The 23,024-nt window shown below is 41.9% G+C and overlaps 1 protein-coding gene across 1 annotated transcript; it reads right to left on the bottom strand.

Annotated features, from left to right (window-relative positions):
• Window positions 1–764: 764 nt before the first annotated feature.
• On the bottom strand, window positions 765–21,398 carry crip2 (cysteine-rich protein 2). Its single transcript, XM_082516949.1, has 8 exons — window positions 21,214–21,398; window positions 7,549–7,643; window positions 4,491–4,548; window positions 4,112–4,243; window positions 3,331–3,399; window positions 3,105–3,199; window positions 2,490–2,547; window positions 765–2,243 (listed from the first exon to the last, which is right to left on the bottom strand). Exons 1-8 carry the CDS (start codon window positions 21,254–21,256, stop codon window positions 2,176–2,178), a joined length of 618 nt encoding a protein of 205 aa, XP_082373075.1. The 5' UTR covers window positions 21,257–21,398; the 3' UTR covers window positions 765–2,175.
• Between the last annotated feature and the right edge of the window lie 1,626 nt (window positions 21,399–23,024).

Below are 23,024 nucleotides of genomic sequence, written 5' to 3'. Positions count from 1 at the left end.
TTTGTCATGGCCTTAAAGGCCAAATTGAAACAAATGGAAAAAATACTGGCCCGTACCAGTGCTACTGCTCAGCCTCCCAGTAGCTGCACCTATGGTATTAATTTGAAATTCCCGACTTTCTTTTTGAGTTATCTCATTCACGAGCTTTTCAAAAGACTTGCCCTCTGAACTTGACCTATTAGAGGGCAAGCCCAGGTGACATCTCTCTCAAGTTATCACACGCACAAAAATGGGCGGTCACGCCCCCTGCCATGCACGGTGATGATAATACTCGAGGCCTTTCAGACTGTGCAGTAAAAACAGTAAAAAACAATTGTTTCTGTACATTAATAATGCTTAAAATTGCTTTGTATCAATTCCAGCTACACTGGTTTACCCATTCAGTACACATTTATACTGCTTATCCATGCTAAATAATAGACTTGAAAGTAAAGTGATACAGACAGTATCATATACATACACTAAGCTGTAACACAGATGTCACCAATTAAACTAGCAGATGTGCTTCATATGTCTTTCTTTAATATAAAACACATTAAATTATTGTGCCATTAACCACACTACTTAAACTCTACACACTACTTACGAGAAGGTTATCAACAGATTCATTTACTTTAATAATGTTTTGCATTCATTTTCCTGTACTGACGCTCCCTGGCTCTTATTTAAAAGCAGACACATAACTCTCCCCTGAAGCAAAAGCACAAAAACTTACATAATCCATCTTAGGAGAACAAACGAGACGAAAATACCACAAACTCACACCATGTGTAGTGTTTTGTTTATTGCAATTCATGAACAGAAAGAGGGAGTTGAGAATCTGTCACGCGCAAATGAAGACTTTCTGCAATATTTATCCAAGGGATTAAAAAGATGAATGCGGCAGGGCGATTCGGCTCTACGAACAGCGAGCCCTGCAGGGTCTGTTAAGCCCTACGATGTACAACAGGTAATAAACAAACACAGTAACAGTCATACAGTAATACTAGGATGCACATTCTTACAGAATGACTTGTCTGAAGTCTTATTCTTTCTACAAGCTACGCTACTTTGTTCATTAATGGCAAGAAATATAATACTTCAAATAATGCGTCATCTCTCGGAAAAATAACAGCAGGGTTACTTCTTTGAAAATAATAATAATAAAAATCTTGATCGTAGAGATTTATACAGCTTATGCAGCCTCATTTGACCTCCTTCAAAAAAGAAAACACAAAATCAGTCCCAGGAGGGCTTCAGTGGCTTGAAACTCAAAGGACTTGAATGAAAAGAATAAATACAGGTTTGTCTGCAGCCCAACCTTCCTTAAACTTCACTAAGACTTCATGTATATAACTGGGTCAGAACATTTGTTATGTATTAGCACATCATATATTATTATCCAGATTCTGACATACAGTTTATTTGCTCAGTTCTGAAAAATCATCAACAATCGGCTCCGACATCCACATTCCCACCTTCTAAACATCATATCGGGACTTTTTTCCCCTCTTCTCCAAACAAAATAGATTTTTCCCCCTCCACATGAGGAATGTTGTCAGGTGGCCAAACTAAAAATATGGCATTTGTAAAACACAGATTTATTGGCAACGTGCTACAGAGCACCACCTGTGTCTGCAGCACCCACGGGGTGAAATTCCTAAGGCTGTCAGCACGTCACAGTAAAGACCTGCACCTCCCTTACCCACAATGCACTTTTTTGCACACCTGAGAATCCCATTCTGATTGTTTTTTTTCTTTAAAATGAGCATGCATGATCAAAAACATTTGTTGGTCAGGCTGTTTTGTGGGTAAAATATTAGAAAATTTAAGACATTTATGTTTTAATCTATTGACATTTATCGTGTTCATATACATTTAGAAATGTGTAAACATTGCTGGTGTGCAATATCATTAATGTGGGAATGCTTGATGTGTTTTGTGCTCCTGCAGCAAATACATTTAACACATGTCTAGGCAGCATTTGTAGTCAATGAATCATTCCTTGTGTAGCTAAATCTGATCCAGCTAGCGCAAAGGGGAAAAGCAGAGACTTAGGAGAAGATCTGGAGCAGAAGGCTGGTTGTCTCAGGTACGGACACACAAGTGGGGAAGAGAAAAGAGGCTACAAATAATACTGTGGTTGATGGTCAGTGTCGAGTGGAGAAAAGAGGTGAGGCTGAGGGGACAAAAGGCTCAAGGCTGGGTCACTGCACTGGGCTCCTTGTCATAGATGTAGCTGCCCACACCACCAGTGTTCACACCTGGAAAAACCACAGGGACACAGCAGCGGGAGTCAGGGGTTAATCAAGAGGGAGAGGCAAAGCTACGACATGAGCAGGACAGGTTGCGACGCATTTCCTGTATTTTTAACCTCGGAGTGGAGGAAGCTTCTGTGAAGCATACAAACTTATGATGAAACAACTGAAATGTGTAACATGTGCAGCTCAGACATTCTGCTTCAAGTGTAGCTGATAACTGGTGGGTTGACAGCACCCCCTAGCGGTTACCTTTGGGCCCAAAGAGAACAGCATAGCATGGTTTGTGGCAGTAGGGCTGGCCATCATGCTGTAATGTGAAAAGAAAAGAAAGATTAACACGACCATAGCAATAAGAAAAAGGGTGACAGCTCTCATTTCTGCTTTATTTTAGAAAGATTAGTTAATTTACTTCTGCAAATGAGCAGATCTACTTGTTGTCGGTACACCCGACAGTTCAGACACCCACATCTTTGGAGTGGGGGAGGAAAACCCACGCAGGCACATGCAAGCACCACACACGGTGAGGCGATGGTGCCTACCACTGTGCTGCCCCCATATCAAATCATTTCTTCTTTATTTGTGTAAAGCATTAACTGCCATACTGTTAAGACTGTCTAATATTTTTAAACCAGTGAGTGTTAGACAAGCTTTTTAAGGGCAAACTTGACAATTCAGATTTGGATTATATGTAGCAAACCTGCTAATTTAAGAGATTTTAGGTTAGGAATACAAAGAGTACGTTCTTGTCATATTCAAGATGTTTTGCCTCATTTTCTTTTCGACACTTCTTTTCTCAACTCTTCAGTTTTTCCACTTTTCTGTTCTGTTCTGAATTCCTTCCGCCAAAACACCCGTTTTTCTCACCTCTGCGTGGCTGCCAGCAGCAAGAGTCTTGCTGCACCTCTCGCAGCGCAGACAGGGGCGATGCCAGTCCTTGCCCAGTGATGTCACCTTCTCGGCTACGGTGGAAAACACACACAAATGTATACAACCCTGGTGACACACTGTAGCAACCACTTCGCAGATTCACACCTTCTTGCTCAGACACGTTTCTTAATACCCCGTTTCCTGGAAGCGTGAAACTACTTACCGAAATACACCTTCTTGTTGCACCGAGGGCACAGGTTGGCCTCCCCAGAAAAAGTGGTGATGCTGCCAGCTGTTGACACATTACAGGCACATTACAATAGTGGCAAAGCAAAGGGGAACGGTTAAATAAATGACCACCTGTTTTCCCAGGTGTAAAATTTAGTCAACTAATAACATGGGGTAATAAAAATAAAAATGGACCAAGTGCTAAGCAGCTTTTACACACTTCAAGGGAACAATATTGAGTAAAGACACTAATGCTGCTGATTTAGATACTCTGGTTGCCAGTTTTAAACACCTTCCTGCAGGAGCCAATCATTTGGTCTGCTGCAAACAGCAGATGGAGTCAAAAGGCAAAGACAACATGCAACACCTTGTTCCACATGCAACACCTGACCTTAACTACTTTCCTCTTTATATTTCAAGAAACTTTAAAACCTTCTTTCAACTTTCCTGATTTTGAAATGATACGAGTTCACATCTTCATATCATCTACTGCCCAAACGTAGCTCTCACATAATGAAAGTTTACAGAAATGCCAAACAACTGAATCCACACTATTTAAATACTTTTGCATCTGCTCTTGTCTGACACATCTACAAAAAAAAAAAAAAATAATCCCCTTCAGGCCTCAAGAGACTTTGCACACCGACTTTCTTATCACTGAGTCAGCCGCTTCTTGCAAACACCCAAATCTTCATCGGGTGGGGAGAAAAAAACCCAAAAATCCTACCAGCTGAAAGAGCCACAAATTTGCAGCATGAATACACTTTCCTGTTTACCTTTTGATGGTGCCTTGGGTGCGTAAGCACGCTTCTCTTCAGCTTTGGAGGCTGAATCCACGCTGGTGGGAGACCCGTTGTTGTTGGCAGGGGTATCATACACATACGAACCTGCTCCACCAATGTTCACACCTGCAAATGTATAAGAGTGAAGTGAGGGGTGGACTTTGGTGGCGAGGTCAGTAACAGCAACACAGAAATGCAAAGAAATGTGGAAAAACAAAACAGATTTATTTTTCCTGATAAATCAACCAATTTTCCATATATCTTATTTATTTATTTCATTTTTTTGCTTATTTATGTTCTTATTAAGACGTGATAACATGGTGTACAAAGACCTGACAGGAACTCAAGTAGGTGAAGTTGACTTGCACTTCACCTTTTGGCCCAAAGAGGGCAGCATAGCATGGTTTGTGGCAGTAGGGCCTTCCGTCATGCTGCAGGAGAAAGAGAAAAACACCATGACTTATGGATGAAACAAACTGATACAACATCCATATAAAGGACAAAAAAATATATACTGACGCAAAAGGGAAAACTGGGCGTGACATTTCTGAGAAGTCATATTTCTGACACTCCTTTCTGATGTCACATTTTTAATTTTGGTCTTTTATTTAGGTGTATGAAAAGATGGAGTGACTATATCCAAAAATGGAGCTGACTCCTGTTCATTTCCCCCCTTCACCTCACTTCTTCCTAATGATGATGTCACTGTCACAGGTTACTTTGATGACAGTGGCCGTATCCAAGCAACAGGCCTGTGTTGATAAATTCACGCCACACTTCACAGTGAGCCATGTGTCTGCATATGCGGGAGCGCTGTGAGTTTCCACTTGAAGAAGGGGAGAAAAAAAAAAAATCTAGTCAAAAATGGCCTGTTGCTGATGCATGCTGGGAATGTGGCGGTCAATGCAGGAGCATGTGACCAGCCTGGGTAGGGGATCAGGGCTGAGAGCCAGGGTGGCCACTGGTCCAGAGCTCAATGCCCATAGATGAGAAGAATCAAGTAATTCAGCAGGCTAGGTGCCAGGCTCAGAGTGGTAGAGGTGAAAAAAAACAGAAAAGACCCCACAAAAACAGGCATTTGCCGTTAAACAACGCACATACCCACAATCCCCTCTGCTTTGGCCACATGAGCTCCTTTTCTAAGAGCAAAAAAAAAAAAAAAAAAAAAAGCCTGCTCTTTCAGCTTTAATAATGTATCAACCGGGACAGGATCAGCTACTGTTAAAGCAGCCACACACTCCTTTCACGCTTCCTGTTAAACACTTACGAGATCCATGAAGGTAGGGGTGCCGATGCCAGGCTATGAGTAAGTGACTTTCTCAGAAAACAAAGGGCTCCTCTGTCAAGAGTGTACTGTTAACAGCCTCATGTACAGAGTCCTCCTATGGCACCAGACATTACCCATCCAGAGCCAAAGAGACCCTGAAACTGGATTATCCATAGCAGAACGACCCACTCTGTTCCCAGCAGTTCAACTCCTACATCCTGAAGTTTAAATCTGTCTTTTCCATCTATTCTTCTCAAATTTCTATTCTTTCCTGACCTTTTTTTTAATCCTCCTGTTATGCTCTGTACCTCAACAACTTCTCACTGTTGCGCTGGACTGGAGGTGCCATGTGAAACAGTAAAAGGAAGGTGGATTAACTTCAGACTTCTCACATTCCTTTATTTCCCCTCATTTTATACACAGCACATGTTGCACTGTAGGTGTTTTAGGATGACAGGTTTCCAGCATTTCAGCATTTTCCCCCAGACAGTTTCACCTTCTTTACTGCAAGTTGCTTAATTTCCATTCGGTTAACCCTCATTCATTTCATCAGCGCCTAAATTTGCCACATTTACACACATTCAAGGTCCAATGTGGAGACTTTTCCCATTAACTCTTTGATTGCTGGTCACTGCATGAACCAGAGAGAGCTGCTTCCTTCCTTTAGCCCACAGACAACTGACCGCACTGGGCTTCATCCTGTCCCTTTAACTCCTTTTAAAGAAGAAGTTCACAACCCTCTGCATACCAGGTTTTAGATGACATCAAACCCTCTCCCAGGCAATCCCACAGTCCCTTTACATTTTTTTAAAAAAAAATATGAACTGTCACATGGACTGGTTCGGGTTTGGATGCCGTCCATGGAGAGAGAGGGAGGACGGAGAGGATGGTGGGCAGAGAGAGTGCAGGCCTCAGAGAGACTGTGTGACTACTACATTACTGTAATCACAAAGAGATTAAAACAGCAGAGCTGCATCCTTTGCGGTCTGCAGGGAAATTGGTTTTGTGTACAAAGAGGCTGAGATCATATCCTCCTTAACCAAAGCGAGAGACTCAAAAAGGTGTCTGAGTGACATCCAAGAAGGTGAAATTGAATTGTTGGCCGGCCTATGAAAGGCAAATAAAAAGGGCGAGATAAGAAAACCCCCAGGGTGAAGGTGCCAGATCGTGAATAGTCAGGGGAAACTACAGTATGCTGAGACATGATAGAGTGGTTTGGTTACACAAGACTGAGAGGAAGGATCTGAAAGCGACTCATCCTGCAGGACTAAAGAGGGTCAAATTCCCATGGGGACAAAACATATTGACAGATGCAACCAGACATAAAACAAGGAAGGAAAAGGGACATCCCCTCAGCAGTTTCCTGCAAAAATTACAAAAGGTCAGTGAAATAAACTCCCCCAAATACAAAGCTTCTATTTGAAAAGACTGTATTCTTTAAGTTTAACGAGATTTTAAATATTTGAGGTTAAGACACCTTTTTTAAGTTTCCCTCAAAATGCAAAAACTCCCTGTGGAAAAGCCAAACGTCTTGTGTCAATTAGTAATGTTGCAGACTTGATTCTTTCTGGCCACCTGTACTGTGCTGCCATTATTATTTGCAGAAAAAAAGGCTTAACTACTGGAAATGGAACTTGCATTAACAGAAAACTAGTTCATAAATAGCTTATCGGTCGCTATTAAGAGGACAACTTTAATTAGAGTAATTCACATCAGTGCTGAGTGGCATATCACTGTCCCGCCTGCAGATACAGAGCCCCCCCAATTCAATTACATTGCCAGCAGAAAGTTATATTTTAGCAACAAATAAAAATAAAAGCAGAAGTGTCACAAATGTGAAGCAAACTACAAAATAATCTTTCTTCCATATTAATCAGTTTGAAAACCAGATTATTCCTGTAAGCTGTTTGGCAATAATAACCCCACGTTTGTTATTCATCAAGCAAAAACAGTCCTCTGATTTAAACTTCTAACATGCCAAAATTGGCCACTTTACTGTGGCACTTCATGAATTTCTGTGAGCCATTAGAGCAAAACACTTAATGGAAAACTAAACAGAAGAGATTAACAGACGATGGGGGAAAATGCTTAGCTGAAGAACCAGATAAGAATTTGCACGCATGTAGATGAGCAGCACACAGCAGCACCGTTAGCTCTTACTGACCTCAGCGTGGCCCCCGGCGTTCAGCAGCTTGTTGCAGCGGTCGCATTTGAGGCACAGTTTGTGCCAGTCCTTCCCCAGTGATGACACCTTTTCAGCTGCACAAGAAAGACAAAAAACAAAGAAAGAAGTGCATGAGTGCAACCACGGGCATAAAACAACATTTATATAGATTACTTGAAACAACAGCCTTTTATTTTCCCCATCAGCTGTGTTGGGCTTTGTGCGTGCTGTTCAATCAGTCATCGCCTGGAGGAATGACGTCCCTCATTGCTTCACTCTCCACAATAACCTCGTACTGTATCTCTGTGGCCCGATTGAAAACCTGTCAACATGCCAACTGGGGATGAGGGGAGAGTGGGGGGTTGGTATAGGAGGTGGGGAGAGTGGGAATGCCTGTGTACCGCACAGGATGCTGTGATGATGTCACCGAAGGATAGACGGACAGCTGTGTTAGTCCCAGACCAGCGTTAGCAGCAGGGGGTTGCCAACATCTAACCCAATTCTTTTGTGTTACACCCACAAACACACAAACACCCATCCCCCGATTTACAGTATACCCATCCTGCTGGATGCGGTCCTCCAACTGCATTTCCATTACCCCCCCACCCCCTCCCCCGAGTCATCCAGTCGAACTGGCCCTGTAGACAAGCCAGGGAGCCTTATTATACACTTTCCAATAATAAATCACCACTGCTTCAACACAATGAGCCCTAAGAAGTCACAGAGGCAGCAGAGGAAACACCTTCCCTTATCAAGGCAGGGCACAAATAGCCGGATACGGGAATCTGCTTCCTTACATACCCAAGACTGGAAAAAACACAAACATATGCACATCGGGCATGCATTCATTCCTTCTGATGTTGTTTTCTTCCTGTGCTATAAAACCAGGAATTCAAGTTGTTTTAGGACTTAAGAAATTTGAGATGTTGAGTCGTGAAACAGTCCTTTTGCTACATATGATGAAATACTACAGGAGTTAGCTTGGCTAGCTAGGTGAAGCTCACTGACAAAACATCTGTCTGAATTCGCAAACTTCCACTAGGATACTTTGATATGGAAGCCCTGCTTACTAGTGTAACGCATGATTTTACCGGGTTGTGTGCATTTAATGACAATCACAATAGCAGCACTGTCTCAGGCTGGAACAGATTGTCTTCTGACCAAACCTCATTAAAGTTATAAGTTTTTGCTTTATGAAGGCATTTCTTTATTACATCTAATTGAAATCAGAAGAGCACTGTGGTCACGTGTCAGCAACAATTTGAACAATAATAAAAACTAGACTTAAGATACGAAGACTCTCGACTTTGAGAAAAAAAAAAAACAAGGAAAGTACTGAAAGCACTTGTCTATTTTTATATCCAATCCAATCCAACTTTATTTATATAGCACTTTTAAAAACAACAAAGTTGACCAAAGTGCTTTCCAATAATAAAACAGAGATAGCAGTTAAAACCATACTTTAAGCATACAATGAAATCAATAAACAAAACAAATATATAATTGAAAAAGAAGATAAAAATAAATCAACATGAGTAGAATAAACAATAAGATATACAATGAATAAGATTAACAAAGTAAAAAGATTAAAAATGACCAACAGCTGACTAAAAACTGACTACAAACTGGCTCTGATAACACTCCTAGAAGGCCTTTGAAAAAAAGTGTGTTTTTAAAAGTGATTTAAACATTTCAAGTGTTGGGGCCTGCCTAATATGGAGGGGCAGTTTGTTCCATAGTTTGGGGGCCACAACAGCGAAAGCTCGGTCTCCTCGGTGTTTCAGTCTCGACATGGGGACAGCAAGGAGTGACTGGTCAGATGATCTGAGAGACCTTTGTGGAGTGTATTGGTGTAAAAGGTCTGACAGGTAAGACGGAGCCAGGCCATTTAAAACTTTAAAAGCAAGCAATAAAATTTTAAAATGAATTCTAAAATGGACAGGCAACCAGTGTAAGGAGGCAAGAACAGGGGTAATGTGCTCACGTTTGCGTGTCCCTGTCAACAGGCGAGCAGCAGCATTCTGGACCATTTGCAAGCGTGATAGTGAAGCCTGATCAATACCAATATAAAGTCCATTACAATAATCAAGGCGAGTGGTCACAAATGCGTGCAAAACTCTCTCCAAGTCACAAAAAGAAATAAAAGGTTTTACTTTAGAGAGCTGCCTCAACTGAAAAAAGCTTTTTCTCACCACTGTATTTACTTGTTTGTCCATTTTAAGAGCTGTGTCAAATTTTACTCCAAGGTTGGTGACAATTGATTTGACACACAATGTAAGAGGACCCAAGTCAGATGGAGGGACACCAGGTCCATTCGGCCCAAATATAATGACTTCAGTCTTCTTTTCGTTAAAGTTTAAAAAATTCAGAGCCAACCATGCTCTGATATCCTTAAGACATTCTAAAATAGGCCTGAGGGGGTTAAGGTCATTGTGTTTCATCGGTAGATAAATTTGACAATCATCTGCATAAAAATGAAATGAGACTTTATGTTTTTTAATAATATGGCCAAGGGGAAGTAAATAAATACTAAAAAGAAGGGGCCCAAGGATGGATCCTTGAGGTACACCACATGGGAGGGGGACGGAAGATGAATGAAATTTACCAAGTGAGACTGAAAAACTTCTATCAGAGAGGTATGACTTAAACCACTCCAAGGCAGTGCCTCTAATTCCAACATGATGTTCTAGACGATAAATCAAAATATTGTGATCTACTGTATCAAAAGCTGCTGTGAGATCCAAAAGCACAAGTAAGACAGACTTCCCAGAGTCAGCAGTTAATAAGATATCATTAAAAACTCTCAAAAGTGCAGTCTCTGTGCTGTGAAGTGCTTTAAAACCAGATTGAAATACCTCAAAAATGTTTTGACTCTCTAAAAAAGTCTGCAGCTGTGAGCACACACAAATTTTATATCACTAAAATTTATTAGTATTTGCAATGATTGCAAACTTCCATATGACAAAAGAGTAAGTTCTGAGCCTTGTGTATCTGTGCGTCCTACTCATTTTGGAAGCAATAGCACACCTCAGGTCATGATGCACTGCCTTTCTTCTGGAAATGCTGTTTGAACCGACCGTCTTCTGTTAATTTTTCTACAGCGTCTTTATATTTTGGGCTCGTCTGATTAAATCAACTTTGTTCTTTGGATAACCAAGTTAAATTTGATTTGATTTGATGCGAATGACAAAAATTAGATTTGGACTTTGGTGTGGAAAGGATCGCTTTGGGAGATCTGATTACACCCTGCTGAGGTTTCCACTTACAAACAGTTTCACTGGCCATTACAACAATGAGACAAAAAGGGCAACAACAAGGCCCTGGAGAATAGTGGAAAGAGGGGGATGCAGAATGATACATGTGTAGCTGCTGCACATACATGTGACAGAAAGATTTGCATGGACACTGTAGCTCCTTTTGATGTTTCAGCTTTAACTCTAGCAATACTTCACAGGAAAGACCTTTTAACCTGTTTTAACCTGTTTGCAGGATTAGCACATGCATTTTCAGGTTTCTTTCACATCTTTACAGTATCTTGAGATGATGTTTGAAGAGAGTGCAAATACAACCAATAAGGGTTCTGCCTTGTCTGTATGAGCGTTTGATTTGTTTCATCATAAATCTGAGGACACGAATCTACTTCTTGACACGTAATTCAGTGTTAAAATAAGCTGCATAAATGGGCTACAGGTAGCCTGCCAGGGCAGATTCATGAATACAGACACACCTCCAGACAGATCTGAAGTCAGTGTATGAATGCAAACGGACGTCAGAGCCTCGCCAGCATGTCCTTGTTCCTCTATGAGTGACTGTCCACTGTTTGAAGGCTCCCTGATTTAAAAGCCGGCTGCTGTTGTAAGAGGAGTGAGCTTGTCTCTCTCTGTTATGTGATGGGGGAATATAGAGTGGGGGAGTTATAGAGTGGGGGGAGGTAGAGGGGATCTACATCCCCCGAACACTAAAATAAAGCTAGATCATTTGGATTTGGGTATGTCATTTGACAAGCATGTCAAAAAGAAAAGGAGAAAAAAAAACCCCACATTTAAAATAAATAAATAAAAGTTACATAATGACTGCGCCAAGGGACGATAGATGGTCTCAGTATCCCAAAATAGTAACAGTGTGGGTGCAAATAAAGCAAATAAAATGCCATCGCATTTTCCTCTACCTGGTTACGGCAACAACATTAGGGTAAATGCACCCACTTGTGTAAACAAGCAGGCTCCTCTCCGGATACTCACATTTACACTGTCAACACCGACGAGAATGTGCCAAATCCTTTTAGCCAGACTGTCTTCTCTCACGACAACATGCGATTTGCTTCACTCAAAAGCACACACAAAAAAAGGATTCCACCATGACTTGATGTAAACAATGGAAGTCCTTAAGGAAATCACTGCTGAACAGTGGTGGAGCACCTCACCTGACATTCCTTTCTGCTTTTGCTTTATAGCTGAAGTAATGCCAACAATTCATGGCTTCTAACTGCGTTGAAATAGCCGGGGGCTGAAAACAGCGGGGTGAAGAAACACCACTGTCACACAGTAGATTGCAAATATTAATGAGTGTGACTGCTGCCTAACCCAAAACACAGCAACTAAATTAAATGTGACATAAGATATAGTGACATGACACCAAGTCTTGAGCTTGCATTTGATAGCTGATCTAAGAAACTTAATACGTGGTCCAAAGAAATGAGGCCATCGGCAAGAGACCTTTAGGAGTGCCAAAAATCAGCCTTTGGTGCAAGAAAGATTTCATTGGCGAGTTAAACACCGACACCAACAGGCTTCAATAACAGCTTTATGAATGCATATATAAGAGATTTACCTTGAGCAACACCCTCAACCTCTGGGCGACCGCTTTTAATTACAGGGGACATGCTGCCTGGTGGAAGGCAACCTGTCTTTAAACAATGGCATTCAACATGCTGACTGCAATCACTCTCAGGCAGATTAGTGAAGATTTTTGAGGCTACGTCCACACTGATGTGTTTTCGTTTGAAAACGCATCGTTTTCTCTCCGTTTTGGCCTCCACACTGACAGTCCACACTGAGATGCCGTTTTCGCACAAGGAAAACGCACCGTTTTGAAAACGCTCTCAAAAACGAAGCTTTCGCGTTGCAGTGTGGACAGCGAAAATGCAGACTTTTGAAAACGATGACACGTGTTAGTCATATGATCCAGTCGTGTGACCAATAAAACTAAGATAGCGGAGGGCATCATACAGCAGTTTTGTTTGCGTTCAGTTTTGACAGCCCTATTAAAGCTTAATATCAGTATGTACATGCTCCAGATAGCTTTTCTTCAAATTCTTTAACTCTCACTCGCTTTTGCAACTTTGTACTTTTGTGTTACTCGCAGCAACAACTCCATCTCATTGTTAGTCCATTTAAAAAACTCGGTGCTTTTCTTCAACATTCTGCCGCGACGTTTCAAAGAGCCGGAAAGTAAATAAGCGGCAAACAGAAATGAGGCAGGTCGAATCTTCTTGCGTTTCACGCATGCGCAGTACTGGAACGTAAGCGTTTTCGACCATTTCAATGTGGACGTGCAACTCTGTGAAAACGACTGAAAACGCTAGTGTGGACGCAGAGCGTTTTCAGACCAAAACGCCATTTTCAAATCTATCCGGGCTAGTGTGGACGTAGCCTGAATTTCTGAATTTGTTTTTTAACTGACGTTCTGGATGACCTCTGAACTCTGTAAGTAGTTATTGTGACCCAAACTGATAGCACACTGGCTCCGTGCTATTGCCATTTTACTGCCATCTCGGCACACCAACATCATTTTGAAGACACCAACTGACTGAACGGTCGCAGACCTTGTCTCCATCTTTGAAACAACCAGTTCAAAGGCAACAAGTTCATTGCACATGGTCACAATAATTTGGTCGCTTTCCCCAGTGCGACTGTAACATAAGGCTGCCAGTGGAACTGGGTTACTCTTTTATGTTGAAGAAGGAAAATAAAAACAGAAAGGCCCACAAACAAGCATCAACCAAAGACAGCTGCAATAATAGCCTGGCAAAATATCTCAAGGGTGGGAACTCGGTATTTGGCAACGACCTCGTGTCCCAGACGTCAGTTATTTACTGCAAAGTATTTGCATTCAAGCATAAAAAACAAAATCTCTTAATTTGTTGAACTTAGAAGTGAAAATAAATTTCTCCATGCAGATGCAGTCCTGACAGAGATGATGCTACTGCGGGAACACCGAGCTTTAAATGAGAAAGAGTGCTGGACGGAGGTCATCACTATAACCATATGATACCTGCACCACTGTAAGCTGCTTAACTTCATTTGTAAATTCCTGGTCTAAGCTCTTCAGTCCGTGCTCGGTTGCCCTGATTGCATTGTCAATATGGTTTAAATCACCGAGTGAGCCTGCTGCTGATCCCTCTTCTCACTGATTTATGCATTAGTCAAAGTAAAGGAGACAAAACTCGAGATACAGTACTGCACAACCCATGACCCATTTATAAAGAAATTACAGCACTAACATCCTCTCCAGTAGATCCCCAACCCAATAATCTGGTCTTATTGTTTTATTAGGAGTCACAGCATCATTATTCTAACTTTGTGTCTAACTTTTCCCCGGGAAATTGAAATCATAAGACGTCTAATGCAGAGGATAAAAACAGCAATTCAACATCAAGTAGATTCAGGATGTCTGAAAACAAATTACTTGTGTGATTGAGTTTCAGCTGGTAAGAATATCTGCTCCACTTGCAAACACAGTAGTACCTCAGAGAACTTTAAGCAGGTTATAACTTGATTTACCTTGTTTGTTCAGCTACAAGATGCCATTATGCACCAGACTGCATTAAGGCCGAACGCTGTTATGCTCAGACAAAGTTCCTCAGCCTATAAAGGGAGAGGCACCGGAGAAGGCCTGCAGCAAATGGTCTACAAACATCGGGTAATTGCACAGAACATTAAGCAACAGGACTTTAACAAGGGGTCTTCAGAAGAAATAAGCATTAAGGGGCCATTTCTCCAAATGACTTAATCACAGTTGCTTGATTGTCAACAGTAATGAAGGAGCTGCATCGAGACACCAGAGCTGACGACAGCCTGATGTACTCACCCCGGGTCAGGAGGAAATTTGCCTAATTCTGCTGCCTAACTCGGAGTCATAACAGATAAAGGGGCTCGACGTACTGAAAAACATTTACCCAGCTGATCTCCCACCATGCAGTGCGGGAGGAATGTCAGCCGGGGGGGGGGGGGGGGGGGGGGGGGCAGGCTCTGGAATCGCATATGGGTGCTCTCTTATCACTCAATAATTCAATCAGGGTGCAGTGGGGGGAAAATCTAATGTGTTTGACAAAGAGGAAGACAACAGGGCCACAGCTCTGCATGCAGCTGGAGCTCATTTCTGCAATGAGATTTAAAAAAAATAAAAAAAATGACTGTACCGGGTCCTGGTTTGTATGTTTAGGAGAACTCTACAGCATCAAAGCCAAAGGTATATAAAAATCGGCGGTTTGAAAGTGCTCTGAATTAGCTTGACGCAGCGTGCAGACATCAAATTAGTAGCTTATTTACATTTTTGCAAGTGATTAAGCGATCAAGTCTTTCGTAATGGTCATGATGTAACCGATGTTATTGTAAATATCTTGAACTCATGGCTGCCTGGCTTCTGTTCTGTTGCACCTTCTGGTAATGTGGACCCATCTGTTCAGCTTTTCCCACAATAAAGCCCTATTAAACACACTTACAAACCAAAACACACACACACACACGTGCGCACGCAGAGACACACACAGACACACATACTCCCTCTCCATCCTTTTTCTCATTCCTTTCATCCATCAGTGACAGCTGAGTCCACGCGGGTGTTTCGCTTTTTTGGCTTTTGTCGCAGCAGCACGATGACTGCATGTCCTAATAAGCACCACACACCTGACTGGCAGAGTAAAGGGCCCCAAAGGCAACGTTGGACTCAAGCGTGAAGGGTACACAGAGGGATGTAAGAAAGGAAAAAAATAAGCAGCCTGTGTTTCCTCCTCTGCATCCTCTTACTGTTCAGCTCTCTAAAGTACAAATACCCTCAAGGACTTGTGACCTTTTACTCAACTTAAAGACAATGGCCATTCATTTGCACCCACAGGGGAATTAAGCCTCACAAGTGACTTTGGGGGCGTTTTAAAGTAAGGAATGTGTTCATTTGTGGCATCTTTATCCTGCCTAAGTGGAATCAAATTGTTCTATTAACTTGATAGAGCTGTGGCCATCAGCAAGTTTTCTTTAAAATTTACAATCATGTTAAGGAAGGAAGCTCTGAGGGATAATTTGTTAAAAAAAAATCCATCCCCACTTGACAAGAAAATAGTTTTAAGACTGTCCAGTGCTATATCTGTTTAAACTAAAACTAAGCTGACCCTGGCACTGCTGTGTCGAACATCATAATTGATCTGTTCAGGATGAATGTGTGTCTGCAGTTCCCTGTGGTGCTCAGTGACAGCGCAGGGTGGAGAGCCATGCTAAAGAGAGGGTAGGAAACACTTTTTTGGACGAGTCTCCTGTTGGCTGATGCAACCCCATAGCAAAACTTAACTCTGGAGGTCGTCTGTCGCCTCAGCCAAGGCGAGGTTTCCTCCCCAGGCTTTCTCCCTTTCTCCCCTCCCTTTGTGAATAAAAAAAGGCAGACCGCGTGAATCCTGTTGACTGACGTAAATGGACTGCAGTTGACTCGCATCCTGTCTGGGCTGGTCAAAGGAGCCGCAGGCAAAGCACCCTCACCGCAGTCCGTCTCAGTGACATGCTCACCCTCCCCAAACCCCTACGCATGCTTACCCCTACACCACATTTCTTCTCTAACCAGTCAGGACACTTAGCCCAGCTTCAGGGTTTTCTAAAAGATCTATTCTGCATGTACAGCTTAGAGTAGCGGGCAATGCATTCAGAAGTGTAGGCAGGATCACTGAAATTTCTTTAGCTCCAGCCAGAGGTAATTTTGATAATGAAGCCCTGAGGGAAAGAGACATCATATGACGGAGGCAGAAAATGTAGCAGCTAAGTGAAATCATCTGAGCTGTGTAAAGTGGAGTATTAAAACAGAAGAGTGTGGTGTACTGGAGTGCCTCGATTTAAAAGTGCACAACACTTTTAAATTGACATGTGATTTTTAATAACAAGGACCCAGTGGTAACATCCACAATAACACCAGCATTAGCCATTTGGGGCAGCAAATGTATCTGTAGTGGCTACTTTTTGGTTAACACGAACAGAAAAAAAGAAATTTGATATCCACTGGCAAAATGTGCAGTTCCTACAGCAATTTAAATCAAGCCAATCCATATAAACCCATGTTAAAATGACTTCTTTCAATTATATTAGGGCTAAACTTAAGCATGATTGGGGCACGGCCACTTTGTCTGGGAGGTTGATGCTAGCTGTGTGCCAGGCTTTTAGAGCATTTCAAATATGGCAAATATGGCTTCATCTATGGTTAATTGTAATAACAGCCCATCCAAGAAATCTGTACTCCTGTTACACAGGCTAAAATTCTAATGTTTTATATCTTTGGTCTTTTATATTTAGCACCAATAGGCAGTGTGAACACATCCTGTTACCTAACAAGCATATAAATTAGTAAATATCATCACTTTTGGCTCCAGATAAACCTGAGATGACCAAAAACACTAAAACGAGCAAAATGCTAATGGCTTCAAAAGAGCCTTAAAACAATGGGTGACATCATGGGGTTATCGCCATCTTTTATATACAGTCTAGTGTGTTAGTGATGGTCTAACTAGGTAAGACTAAGCAGCTACAAGTCTAGCCCACTTACTTACCGATTTGCTATCGAAAGCTAACTTTCATGTTTCGATCCACTGTTGTCATAGAAACAGTGGGTGTTTTGGTAGCTGGTTGCAGACAGGGCAAAAAGATTATTTTCAAACAGCTCCAAATAAAACTCAATCTACTGAAAACTGTTGAATTTCTCAGACAAACTTGGATTTTCTGATATATTAACCTTGAGTGACAAATAAGTCACATGGTTCATGTACGTCATGCCTGTTTCTCTTGCACTCTATCATATTTTGCTTCTGAACTTCTAACAGTTTTTCCATCTCACACAAACAAAACCTGTTATCCAACTATACCTCATATCTATATGATTTACAATCTATCACCTAGTGTTCTGTGTTTTATCAGCCTCCAGTTTTTACTGGAAACCTGCCACGTGACTGCACATGTACTCTCTATGTATAGAGGGCTTCAACATAGCGATACGTTTAGAACATAAATACAACAAATTGTGCTTGCTGAACAAAATCTATTTGTAAAAAAATATAAAGAAGGTGTGTTGTAATAATGCAATCTCTAGAACGAATGTAATGAGCAAGCTATTTGGGTGAAATGCACACATCCACCTTTGTTTCCTCTCTGCCGTTATGTAACAGGTCGCACTGCTGGAAGGCTTGACCTGTGTGGGGAGGTGGGGTAGTGGGGAGCTCAATTGTCAGCACCCAGCTTAATGCCATCTCCATTAGGGGATCATATTTGTGCCTCAAAAAGGCAGAGAAAAGGGACTCTCATTGAGTGGCACACAGGAGCTGATAGGTTATGCAATGGCACTGAACAAGAGGCAACAACTCAAGAAATGATGTTACATAACTGAAAAGGCACATTCACACAGCCCACTGGGCAGCCAAGTGGAAAACAGGGTACTCTAGCGTCGACAGAGAAGAGGTGAGGGGGAAAAAATAGGGGTATTGTGTAGCTGTTTGGGGTAAAAGCGGGGTTTAAAAAAAAGATGGTGTGTGGGAAACAGTGCCCTGGTCTCTGTGGTCAGACTGAGGAGACGAAAGTATTCGGTCTCACTAGAAGGACAAATGTACGGAGAGACAGAAAGAGCCCTGTGTGAATAGAGATGTCCTTTCTCATTATAATGCATGAAGCACTTTGAGAGTCTCAGTTTAAATAAAGGCGAGCCATCTCACCCCATTTCCCCCGGTCCTTGTAGTTTAAAGAAAAAAATAAACCGGGAAGAGGAATTCAGGGCCTGAGGCATTGCTGACCAAAAAAGAGGAAAGAGAGCCAGAGTGAGAAAGACTACTGAATGAAAGAGAGAAAAGGGAAACTTGCAGCAGAACACCATTAGTTCCCATTAAGCTCTCATTTGTTCAGTTAGCTGCACAAAGATGCATTGCTCCCGTTTGTTATGAACAAGAATTGCATCACTCGGCTGAACTTGGGTGCTCGAAACAAGCTCAGCGAGCCGTTTTGTCCTCCTTCACACGCCAACAGTGTCAGCAAATAGTGCCCCGTGTATTATGAGCATCTCCATACCACAGGAACTAACAGACGCGTCACCGCAATGTGGACGCTGAGAATTTTAGTAAGCAAGCCCTGCAATTAAGAAGTGACCATCTCTGAGATGTTTGCATTCTTTTAATACCAGCATCAAGAGCAGCTTCCTTTTTCTGCTACTGCTTATTTGGGTTTCTTAAAAATAAGCCTGCGCTTTTAGGCTGCAGAAGCTTTAAAAGTAGAGAAAACGTTCCAACATGTGCATCGAGTGGCAATGAAATTGAACTGTCACCACCGGAAGACAGCTGTCCTTTAAAACTGAAAGGAAAATAATAATAAAAAAAATCTCCTTTTCCCCAAACCGAAAGAATTTCCATCCCAGACTGCGGCTCACCGAGGCCACTTGAAATAATGTTCCCAACCCCCAAAGTCCTACAGTGGGACTCAGCCAATCAGCAAGAAGACCAGGTGGGGAACAGCAGGGTGGGCCCATCTATACAGCACACCACAAACCATCACCAAAAGAAGAAAAGGGGTAGAGCAAAATAAGATGGAAAATAGACAATTTTCTCCATCAACAACACATGTCACGGTGCATTTCTAAAGCACAGAGTTTTTATTTTCCACTTTACACCCCCATTCATGCCTTTCCCTCTGACTTTAACAGTTTTGCAGAGCTGAAAATTGATCTCTGCTCTGCATTTTTCATCACTCTGCAAAACCAAATGGCTGAGAGGAGGGCGTGTGTAGGTGGAGCCACTGAGCTCATCTACAATATCTGAACTTCATCACTGACACATTGACGCTCAGCCTGTGGGCAGCTAAACTCTTCTCCCTCCCTGACCTCTCCCTTGTCTCGTCATAGTTTTCACAGCCTCCCTTGAAATGGCTAAAACTTTAATAATACCTCCATTCACACCTCCCCTGATCTCCTTCGCTGGATGAGTGCAGTTAATTTAGTACGCACTGGCTTCCAGTAGGCCTACGCCGTCATCTTCATTGCTCTCCACCCAATAACACACCCCAACCAAAAATAACTCCGCTAGCCTGGATCTCAACATGTTACATAAAAAAACATCACACATCACTAAGGAGCTGTGACTCACCCACTGCAGCGCATCTTATTTGTGCTGATATTATTCCATGCCGATGACTCTCGGGACCCATAGGATGAGCAGCAGCTGGGATATTCACTGCCACCCGTGTTACATAAGAGGACTTCCATCCACTAACATAATTGGTTTTGACCCCCGTAACAGCTCAGATGTGTGCTGTGAAGTGTACAACAGATCGGTACCCAAGATTTTTTTTCCCCCAGCATGCAGTCAAACACAAACACAGAAATACTCAGAAGTTCAACTGCATAACAGCAATAAAAACAAACTGAGGAGTGAGCATGTCAAGTGCAGCTTTCAGATGTAAATGCTCTCCTTTAATCCAGCGCTCTGCGCATAGATTACTTTGCACTGTAAACATCTGTTGCAATGAATATAAGGTGCGATCACTCTCACTGTGACCGAGTCGAAGCTCACGGCTCAAGTGGGTGTCTTGTTTTCATATTTTTATTTACAAAGATGTGAAAGATGCATTTTTTCAGGTTTTCATCCCACTGACGCAGCATGATGTTGCTCCGCTCCTCTCTTGAGTGGGCAATCTCAGCATATGGCATTTCTGCACTCTTGGCAACGGCCTGCATCAGCCAACTCTCCAAAGCCAACTGCCAGGCTTGGATGTTTACCAAACACAACAAATTAAAAATGCCACAGATCAGTGTTGAAATAAGATAAATCATTCATCCAGTCTTGTGTAGACAAGTGTAAACAGGGCATGTTTCCATTCACATAAGTTAGAAGCGTTTAGTGTACAAAAATAAAATCTATTAAATGTTTGCACTTTGTTTGCACTTATTGGGTCTTTTGTTTACACTAACCCCACTTTCACGTCAGCTTCTAGGTTTATCAAAGTATTTCTCTGTGAATCATTTACTTTGTCAGCAACCTTTAGTCTAATAAGACATGTTAGGAGGTTTAGCTGAAGGAGATATTCCTTTACACATCATTATACATTAAGTTATACAGTTAGCTACAGTTTCACAAATTCTTCAAACAAAATACACCCAGTTCGTGTTTACATTCAGAACCTCATTTAAAAATCAGCCATTTTTAGCAAATGAGTGTAAATGCTAGTGCTAGGTCAAATGTTTGTTTATTTCCAATGAATGGACTTTGAAAAATATCAAAAATAGTTTATATCCCATTCAAAGCACCGCTCATGGGATTTCTAAATTAAGAGGATTAATGTAAAAATAAAAATTACATTGATTGCTGTGATGAGTATATTTAGCTAACGAGCCAAAAAGTAATTTAAACACGCTGGATCCCTTAAACCGGGAATCACTTACCGAAATACACCGTCTTCTCACACTTAGGACACTTTGAGGCCATTTTTGAGTGTGGTGGTTCGAGTGAAAGTGATGTGTTTTGGTTGTCCGCAGCGGTTTCTACTCTCTAATCGTCCTCTAGCTCTGCTCTCAACAGCAAGTGCCCCGCTCCGCTCACAGAAGCTGGAGCATCTATTCAGCTAACGGCTCGTCATTTACATAGCTCCGCCCCCCACGCTATGAAAACACTCCTAATGCCCCCTTCAAGAATGGTGGGAAATGTCACAATTTCACGACAGACTGGTAAAAACGCCGAAGTTTTCAGTGAATTTTCCGAAAAGCTCTACTGAAAATTGATTGTGTAATTTGCAGAACTTATACGTTGCATCCTACACTATATGAGCTTAGACAATTAGACAAATGTTACTTGTTCGTCACTGAAAGTGCACTTTGATGCTTGTGTGCTTTTGTATTACAATTTCTGGCAACATAATTCTTCATAAAACAAAACAAAACAGCAACTAGTCAACATCTTTATCCTGTTTAGTCACATGAATATGGATTGAATGTCTGGGGAAGCTTTTCCCATGGTAAGTAAAATCCATTGATTTTAAATTGTGTTCCAAACAATGTGTCTGTTTAATGTGTGAGTGTTGAAAAGTTTGTCTCTTGCTGATGTCAGGATTGGGATGAGGCTTTGTTACTTTAGAAATCTGAAAATCCTACTTTAACTATTGAGTTTAGCTACCTAGTTGCTTACTGAAAAACTATGCGGATGCTTTTAAGGAGCTTTATTTTCTTGATTACCTTTATCTTACTAAAGAGGCAGTAACCCAGCTTCTAGCTTTGCACAATCTGGAATCCTCTGGGTCTCCTGGACGTCCCTGTAGCCAAAGCAAAGACAAAAGGTGATCCATGCTTTAGGGATCACAGCTCTGATCCCTTATAAGAACCTGCCTGCGGAAATCAGCCTTGCTGAATCTCCCTTAATTTTTTTTATATTTTTATTTGTTTCAGCTGCTTCCCTTCATATGCTTTCTGTTTCTTCTCATTTTTACCCAGTTATCATATCTTAATTAACTTGTATTTAATTAAGATAAGGGGGGTTGTTGTCTCTCATGCACACTTTAACTTTAAACACGGCTAAATGACATGCTGTATAATCTGCTTTCTTTAAAACATGCTTCAGCTTCAGAATCTTTCAAGCTTGATTTTGAGTTTTAAGTCTTACGAGCTGTCCTTAAAGGCAACCGCCTTCTCTATGGGCCAGCCTGTCTGCCATAGTCAGTCATGTTCAGGCGGGAATGCTTTTGGGCAAGTGGTGGGCCAGTCCACTGGGGCAAACGCACTCCCACTTCCTTTTCCCTATTTCCACAGGAGGAGTAGGCAGTGGTTGGATGAATCACAATGCTTTCTTTCAGAGTGAGTGACTCGTAGGAATTTGTTAGGCAAAGGAAGATGCTGCTGAAACGTGGCTTGGGTGGATCAGCTTTCCCTTTAGAAGGCTTCCTGGCTTCATGACAAATTAGGCCCACTGAGAGTGATAGGCTGAGCTGGAAAGCAGTAGCAGAAGTTCACACAGCCCAGGATGACATGTAGCTGTTGCCCTCACTTATGATGACTTATTAAAACACTCAAGAGATTATCACTTCCTCCGGCAGAGTGTCTGCCTCTTTCCAATCTTGGGAGTAACTGAGATCATCACATTCACACATTGCTATTGCCTGGTCTATCTGCTTAGTGACACAGAACAGGTCCTGATCTAGGAACAGACACACTGAAATTTCCCACATCTGTGTCCCAGCTGATTAGCACCCGTCAGCATGCCTGTA

This window comes from Aulonocara stuartgranti (assembly GCF_965226115.1).
Source record: "Aulonocara stuartgranti genome assembly, chromosome: 19".
Taxonomy (NCBI): Eukaryota; Metazoa; Chordata; class Actinopteri; order Cichliformes; family Cichlidae; genus Aulonocara; species Aulonocara stuartgranti.
Note: the sequence above shows the minus strand (reverse complement) of the source record. Positions and strands in the feature narration are given on the sequence as shown.

Coding starts and splice junctions, on each gene's coding strand:
- crip2 (XM_082516949.1), bottom strand. CDS start 21,256: ATGGCCTCAAAGTGTCCTAAGTGTGAGAAGACGGTGTATTTCG. Junction 7,644..21,213: donor TGAGAAGACGGTGTATTTCG/GTAAGTGATTCC, acceptor TTTCTTGTGCAG/CTGAAAAGGTGTCATCACTG. Junction 3,400..4,111: donor ACCCAAGGCACCATCAAAAG/GTAAACAGGAAA, acceptor ATGTGTCAACAG/CTGGCAGCATCACCACTTTT.